Source organism: Brienomyrus brachyistius, chromosome 5 (genome assembly GCF_023856365.1).
Source record: "Brienomyrus brachyistius isolate T26 chromosome 5, BBRACH_0.4, whole genome shotgun sequence".
NCBI lineage: Eukaryota > Metazoa > Chordata > Actinopteri > Osteoglossiformes > Mormyridae > Brienomyrus > Brienomyrus brachyistius.
In genome coordinates, this window is record NC_064537.1 from 36,238,287 (window position 1) to 36,247,248 (window position 8,962).

At 39.5% G+C, this 8,962-nt stretch overlaps 1 protein-coding gene across 1 annotated transcript; it reads left to right on the plus strand.

Annotated features, from left to right (window-relative positions):
• Nucleotides 1-4,652: 4,652 nt before the first annotated feature.
• Nucleotides 4,653-8,127, plus strand: LOC125743168 (uncharacterized). Its single transcript, XM_049015888.1, is given in 3 exon segments — nt 4,653-4,711; nt 5,827-7,980; nt 7,982-8,127. Coding segments are annotated over 3 exon segments (2,274 nt in total). The 3' UTR covers nt 8,043-8,127.
• The last annotated feature ends 835 nt before the right edge of the window (nt 8,128-8,962 follow it).

Here is an 8,962-nt window from a genome sequence, read left to right on the forward strand (position 1 = left end):
GAACTAGTGAGCGGTATTTAGCAACATGCATCAAAAACATCTTCAATATTCCAACATGGAAGGTAACTGACAAAGTTTTCAAGCAGATTTCATAAAACACGGCACCGCAAGGAGTCCGTTCGATTCTGAGATGGCACCGTAGTCCCGGATAGGAACTATAGTGAGTGGTATTTAGCTACATACTTCAAAAACATTTTAAAAACTTTGTTAGATTAATACCTTAGTTATTTTAATAATTTAAGGGATAAAAAACATTTGTCGTTTTTGTCAATGTGTTATTTTAAGTAAATGCGTTATTTTCTAACGGCAAAAGCCCTGTCATGTTTTAGGTGTGAAATTATATGGACTAGCAACTGTCTCTGGGGGAGCAGCCCCGGATACCCAGCAAAGAAGGGACATCCAGAGGACGTCCTCAGTTTGTCCGCAACATATCCCTTTTTCGGGGACGTTCTTAGGATGACCGTGTTATTATGAACAATAAGGAAATCCTTCAAAAGGATGTTGTTGTGACAGCTTCCAGGAATAGAATTTTAAATAAATAATTGTATCTGAAGTACTTCTTTTTATTAATGCTAGCTCAGGATGTCTAGAACTCGTCCTTCAAGGAAGATTTCCGAACCAAAAGAGGACATCCTAAGGACAACCTAAGGACGACCGTTTTACTACGCACCATAAAGAAATCATTCAAAAGCGAGTTGTTGTGATAGCTTCCAGGAATAGCATTTTAAATAAATAATTTTATCTGAATTACTTCTTTTCATTAATGTTCCATCAGGATGTCCAGAACTTGTCCTTTGAGGACGTTCTAAGGATGACCCAAGGAACAAAAAAATATAGTAACAAAAAGAGGTCGCACGGTTTTATGAATTGGTTCAACTTGATTTTTTTTTTTTGTGGTCTAGGTCTCTAACAATTATAGAACTAGGAGTGAAGCCCGTTCTTCTTTACCACTATGAAAAATAAAGAAATCTTTCAGAAACAATTTATTATGACAGCCTGCAGGAACAGCATTTAAATATATAAAAACTGCCAGGATACGCATGGCTACCAAGTGACGAGATATTTAACTTGTAGTCAGATTCAGACTTAGGCCAGCTGCATTTTCGTACTTGATGCCATGGAGACGCTTTTGGCGGTTCCCGCTCCCTCGCTCACCCTCACACGCAGTTCAAAGCACTGTCACGGGTAGTAAGACGCAACACTTTTCTTTGTGCATAAAACATTAAAATCCTCTGAGTATCATATTAACGGGTATAAAGTGATAAAATACGATGGGTTGAAACACATTTAGGCATAATCCCATGTTATTTTTTAGTGTCATTAGTATTAAACCGATTAAATCAACATTTTAAATTCCTGTCAGAACGAGCTAACGGTATCGCTATGTAATTTCTAGGAAGAGCTGAGGAGTTTATCTATCGCCTGTGCTGACATTCAGGTATGTTCAATAAAACTGTCAGGTTATCACACAGTATCAAAGTACGTGTTAATACTGCAACAAGATTTATATGATCACTTCATGTCCCTCAGCGTAGGTATGTCAATACTTGTGTGTGGAACATTTGTACAATACCCTCGACAAAGGGAGTATGCTGACGAGTTGCCGCAATACTTTGTCTTCCAGGGTCGCATTTTGTATGGTCCTGAGTTCATTGTTTATAATGTGCACAGCATGCTTCACATTGGACAAGATGTTGAAAGATATGGGAGCTTGGATCAGTGCAGTGCTTTTCCATTTGAAAATTATCTGCAGCAGTTGAAAAGGCTAGTGTGTTCTGGAAAGAATCCGCTTTCTCAGGTGGTAAAACGGCTTGCTGAAGTAGATGATGTCATTTGTAAAAAGACAGCTGATCCCAAAATTTCACCAAAAAAGCCAAATAATGCTTTTCTTTTAGATAATTCATATTGTGAAATTATATCCAGCACAAATGAGGACCTATAGATAGATGTTATGTGCAGAGTCTATGAAGGTGGAGATGCTTTCTTCAAAGAACCCTGTGATTCGCGAATAATTGGGGTATACTCTGTGAACACAAAAAACTCTCACATTGAAATCTTAAAAAAGCATCAATTTAAAAGAATACTGATTGAACGGAGACACCAGAAAATTATATTTATGGCCATTCTGCATGACCTATAAACAGGAAGTGCATGTCAGACTCAGTTCTAGATAGTTGTATATCTATATATTGCAGCTTTGGGGGTACCCATCAGGTGACATGCTAGACTAATGCCAAGTGCAAGGACAAGATATTTGGAATGCATGGCAGTGCTACCATTGTCATATGTAATAAATGCACAACAATATTAATTAGTTGTGAAGAAATTTATTTAGATTACTGAAATATTTAGATAAAAAATGACATGACCATTTTTATAAAGCAAGTCAAATACAAATTACAAAATACAATCTTGTATTTAACAAAGAATTTTTAAATACAATAAATGTATCAGAAATACTGCCCATCCCTGCTTTTGCCAGCACATTGCAGTACCTTTTTAGTAATTGAAACTACTAAAAGACATGATATTAACACTTTTAAAAAATCTTCCAAACAACTACTGGAATTTTACTGTCTTCATCTTAGAATCATATGAGAAGGCTTACAAAATGAGCAAGAGAGCTGAAGAAACCTCTAACCTGGACTCCCAGGAGGAACAATCTGTGGGTAAACCCAGAGTGTCCAAGACCCCTGCTCGATTCCAGGATGATGAGTATAATGCTGCAGATGGTATGCTGCATGTTACTTATTTTAACGTCAGATTTGCTGCCAATACAATGTCCCCAAATCATTATTTCATACTGAAATCACAGATGAAGGTGAGAACATTGAGCCAGGGCAGAAAGAAAGAAAACTGCAGCCATCTCTGACAAAGGCTCCAGCCTTTACATATCACATGTCAAATAATTCAGAAGGTATGAAATCATATTTTATTTAAATGAATTATGCATTATAAAACAAAAATATTTGTAAAAGCACAAAGTGTGGTTTCATAAAGTCAAGCATGAACACTGCACAAATTATAAGATAATGTAATTTATATATATTCTTACTATCTTATTTTTATTTCTATACTCTGTGCTTTGCGTCAGAGCAAAACTCTTGGGGACTTGTGGAAGTCTCCAGAGTGGTATAAAAAGTATTTTAATGGGAGGGAAGGGGTTGTTGATGTAAGATCATTGTGAATACCAGTGCTGGGCTTGTGGTTAAGAAGACATGAACAATTGCATTTAGCTGTATAACAGTAAATTGCCACTGTTTCACAATTTCCCCCAAGACTGGTATCAGAAAAATAGAAAACATAGAAATGGCCTGAAGGTCTATGCTGGCCAGAGTTGTTTAAAAGGAAATAAAGAATTTACTCTCTGAATTCTGTGACAGGTTTCAGATTAAGTGTCCTGATGAAACTGGATGCAATAATTGAAAATCAAAGACAGCACACATCTCTCCTTCAAAGGCTGCTCATATCACAGCCAGGAACATGGGATCAGCTGGAAGATGTTCTGCCCTCTGCAGCTAATACAGTAGAGGAACTTAATAGTCTCTGCTCTAAAGCAACCTCAGATAAGGAGTTTAGAAGAAAAATAGTGAGTTTGATAATTATAGTGTTCAGTATGGTCCATCCTTCATTAATACCAAGTATTTGTAAGTAAAAACATACAATGTTAGACAGATATAAGCTAGAACATAATACAACACCTAACAACAAGGTGACTGATGAATATTCAACAAGCAAAACAGACTCAAACTAATTTTAAACTATATTTGTGCCCTTGAGAGGTAAAGTGGGCTATCACACATGTCAGTCAAAAATTAATTATTGAGGGTCTATCTGTTATTAAGTCATACATCTGTGCTACCTATAATATATATCAATTGTAGGCTATAGGCACACTGATTTTTTGAAAAAAAAAATCAAATTTGGAACTGATTTTCTCAAAACTGTTTTTTTCAAAACACTTTACCTCTCAAGGGCACATTTATAATGCAGAAACATGCAATGAACAAAAGAGATTTCACAAGTAAACATAACTAACGATAGAACCAAACTGTTACAAATTGTTTTTTGATTTGTTTGCAGATCATATACCTCAGTTCTCTTGGGGGCACTGGATTAAAAGCCCACATAAGAAATATGATGAAGAAGGTGGCCAGCAACAAAGTGTGGTCCAAGAATTCATTTAAAGGACAACGAGGAAAACTACCACTACAGGATCTGGAAATAATCAGCCTCTTTATCAGTAAGATATATATTGACACCATTTTAAAATGTAAACATCTGTCAATTGGACTCAATACAATTTAAAATTGCCTTTGAAACATCTCTTTAGGCTGGCATACCCACTATAGTAATACAGTAATACTTATAGTATTAATATAAGTATTACTGTCATATTCTAATTTGTCTTGTCATTTGATTTTACTGCTTTCAGTACTTTTATTGTCATTAAATTTGTTGTTTTGTTCGTTGTGAAGCGACCTTGAGTGTTAAAAATAAAATATGTAAAACTTGTATACTTTATTTAAACATGTAAATACCTTATTATAATAAGAGAGGCAATTTAGTGTTTTACATATTTAAAAGTTTGTGTTCTACTTCAGGAACCCACCAGAGGCACAATCCAAAAGTCACAGCCTCTGCAATTGAAGATGCTGCTGCTTACTTGTTACGGCGCACCCCACACAGAGAAGGTGGAGATAAACACAAGGTAAACATTTAAATGACATTTTATATTTAGTGCCCTTATCATTGCATGTCAACCTATTACTATTACTTTTTCAGTGAATTTTTTATTTGCATACAAATTGTATAACTGTACAAATTTGTAGACTTGTAAAGATAGTTGCCACATAATTATTTAGTTTTAATTATCAGTAATTAAGTAATCAATGGACTGGGATCAAACATTTCATAAATGTTTTTGTTACAGGGCACAGGTTCTGAAGTAAGGAAGAAATACTCGGCCATCGATACTGATTGTTGTTTTTCACAAAAGGAACTTTAAAATGTAATGTCTTAATATTTATGTTGTATTGTTATTAATGCCAGTTGTTAAATCAGAAACTTAAAGAAAATTGCTAATGTTCTTACAATAAAAAATATATATTTCAACAAATTTTTAACATTTTTTTCAAAGAAGGTCAAAGCTGAAGGATATGCTGTGGCTGTCCTCTGGACATCCTAGTGGAACATTAATAAATAGAGAAATACTTCAGACAAAATTATATCTATTTAAATGCTATTCCAGCAAGCTGTCATAATGAATTGTTTTTAACGGATTTCATTATTTTTCATGAAAGAATGAATGAAAGTTCAAAAAGAAAAAGAGTTTCTTTACTTAAAAAACGATGTGGCTAAAGGGTATTATTTGAAATAAAAGGGCAGCATGTGTCCCGGTTGTTGTCCCCATTTTGAAATGTGTGTCTGCGTGAGTGCGCATGCACAAGATTGGGCAATCATTTCAGTCGCATTGTTCAAACAGGCCGGTCGTACGTACTAGAACTACGCTGTTTGTCGAACCATGACTGAGGATGATACACGGTTGTTTAGGTTCTTGCTCAATTCTCATTGTCTAAATGATTTATATGCCACTCATACTATATTAAAATAGCGCTATAACAAAAAGAGCTTATTGTGTCCTAAATTCTTGGTCGTTCCTATACTGCCCACCTGTTGCTACATGATGAGAAATAACCCCTCTGCCTATCTAACCTATCTAGCAGCATGACAGTACATAGTCCGGGCGCTTAAGGGTTTAATCTGCCAAAGTTTTTAAAATGTTTTATGATGTATGTTGCTAATATCGTTCACTATTTCCTACAGTGTGGAGGGGAAGGTCTTCTTCAGTATCCTTTCCAGAAGGATGACAGACTTCCTCTTGAAGAACAAGTACATCGACACCTCAGTACAGAAAGGTGGCATTCCTGGAGTTCCTGGCTGCCTAGAACACACCGGAGTAATTACCCAGCTGATCAGGGAGGCACGAGAAGGGAAGGGGGACCTGGCAGTGCTGTGGCTGGACCTAGCTAACGCATATGGGTCAATTCCCCACAAGCTGGTGGAAACCACTCTGGACCGTCATTACATACCCGATAAGATCAAGGACCTCATCCTGAACTACTATGGGAACTTCAGGTTGAGAGTGACATCAGGGAGCATAACATCCAATTGGTATCGGCTCGAGAAAGGGATTATAACTGGTTGTACAATCTCAGTTATCCTGTTTGCCCTTGCCATGAATATGTTGGTGAAGGCAGCTGAGATGGAGTGTAGAGGCCCCCTGTCCAAGTCTGGAATTCGTCAGCCCCCCATTCGAGCCTTCATGGATGACCTGACAGTTACCACTACGTCAGTGCCTGGATGCCAGTGGATCCTTCAAGGCCTGGAAAAGCTCATTTGTTGGGCTAGGATGAGCTTTAAACCAATCAAATCTAGGTCCATGGTCCTGAAGAGAGGGAAAGTGGTGGACAAGTTTCGCTTCTGTGTGGACGGTGTAACGATACCAACGATCACTGAGAAACCAGTCGTAAGCCTAGGTAAGGTTTTCGACTGCAGCCTCAGAGACACAGCATCGGTCCGAATTACCATTAAGAAGCTTGAAGCCTGGTTGTCCACAGTAGATAAATCTGGCCTTCCTGGCAGGTTCAAGGCATGGTTATACCAACATGGCATTCTGCCCCGCATCCTCTGGCCGCTGTTAGTGTACGAGGTGACTATGTCCACTGTTGAGACCCTGGAGAGAAAGATCAGCTCTTTCCTCCGAAGATGGCTGGGCCTGCCACGCAGTCTAACTAGTGCAGCATTATACAGCAGAAGCAACAAACTCCAGCTTCCTTTCAGCAGCCTGGAGGAGGAATTTAGAGTTTCTCGTACAAGAGAGGCACTTGTTTATCGAGAATCCAGCGACTCCAGAGTTGCTTCAGCAGGCATTGTGGTGAAGACTGGCAGGAAGTTCAGAGCTCAAGAGGGGCTAGAACTGGCAGAATCTCGTCTAAGGCACAGGGCTTTGGTGGTCACGGTGGCCGTTGGACGAGCAGGGCTGGGGTTATTCCCACAGCCACGGTTCCACCGGGCCCAGGGAAAGGACAGACGCCACCTTGTCCTGGAGGAGGTACGGGCAGGTGTTGAGGAGGTGAGGACCAGCAGGATGGTGAGCATGCAGCAGCAAGGAGCATCAGCAAGATGGGAAGGAGCGCTGGGGAGGAAGCTGACCTGGAATGACATCTGGAAGGCAGAGCCACAGCGTATCAAGTTCATGGTCCAAGCTGTGTACGATGTGCTACCAAGCCCTGCTAACTTATACGTCTGGGGGAAGTGCGACCTTTCAACGTGTCCCCAATGCCCAGGAAGGGGCACATTGGAGCACATCCTTAGCAGCTGCCCAGCAGCCCTTGGAGGTGGACGCTACCGCTGGCGCCATGACCAGGTGCTGAAGACAGTAGCTGAGACCATAGCTACTGCAGTGGCTAACAATATACACACCCGAAGCCGGAGGGTAGTACCCTTTGTGAAAGCTGGAGAGAAGCCACGACCACAGTCAATTCCAACATCCAGCCTACTTTCATCGGCATCAGACTGGGAACTGCGAGTTGACTTGGGCAAGCAGCTCAAGTTTCCAGAGTATGTTACATCAACCTCATTGAGACCAGATGTAGTGCTGACTTCTGTTTCTTCCAAGCAAGTCCTCTTATTAGAATTAACAGTCCCTTGGGAGGACCGCATGGAAGAAGCCAACGAACGGAAGCGGCTTAAATACCAAGAGCTCATAGAGGAATGTCGGAGAAGGGGCTGGAAAGCCCGCTGCGAGCCAATAGAGGTGGGATGTCGAGGCTTTGCGGCTCGCTCCCTATGTAAAGTCTACACCTTACTTGGCATCACTGGAGCTGCAAAAAGAAAAGCCATCAAGTCCACCACAGAGGCTGCAGAGAGAGCCTCCAGGTGGATTTGGATGAAGAGGTCTGAAACGTGGGCCAATGCTGCTGGGACACAAGTTGGGGCCTGATCAGCCCTGGCTGGGTCGCCTGAAGGAGGGTGTCTGATGTTGCGAGACCCGAAACACCCAAAGATCTCAGGAAACATCACTGATGATGTGTCCCAGGGCATCTACGGATGTATCTATTCACCAGCTATTAAATTAATAATAAACTAACAAAATACAACTAAATTGTTTTTATTCCTTAAATGTTATTGGTTAAAAATGTATACTAATGTGTCATGCATCTTTTCAAGTTATAGTGCTTTATTCCTTTTGATTAACCAGGGGTACATAAATTTAGCTAAATGTAGCTAAACAATCTGGGGTGTTGTATTAAAGATTATTTTATACTATTTACAAATAAACAAGATTAACATATAGAATTAATGTGCATTCTGCCAGGATGTTGGCGTGCTTCTCACAATCCAGGGCCAACGGTTAGCATCACGACAACAATTTCCGCTGGTAGCCATTTTTCTTCCAATTTGACAGTTGCTTGACGCGACGAGCCGGCTCTTTAACCCTAGGATGCAGGAGTATTATGACCCTACACTCTTCCATTAGTGGGTCATTTTTGACCCACTTATAAAAATCAATGTGTTTCATGCCATTTTTGACATTTTGATTACAAATAATGAATTGTAACATAATCTGTATTACGTTTTGGACTACACAAGAATGATTTCATGTTTGAAATTTTATTATTTTTCACTTTATTACAGATTTTGAACATTTTGATGATTGAAAAGTGAATATTACATAGAACAGCAATAGAACAACGTCAACATTCATTATGTGTATGTGTGTAAATGTCTGGTCATTGACAGTTCCTCTCTCTCCTATTCTCTTGCAGGTAAGTGTCCGTGTTTGCTGAAGCTTTTGATGTGATAGTCCCTGTTTTGCCTTCTTGTCTCTTCACTGCATGCAGTTGTGACAGATTACCTGTTTCTGGCTGTGATCATTGCACACAGGCACATTGCACTT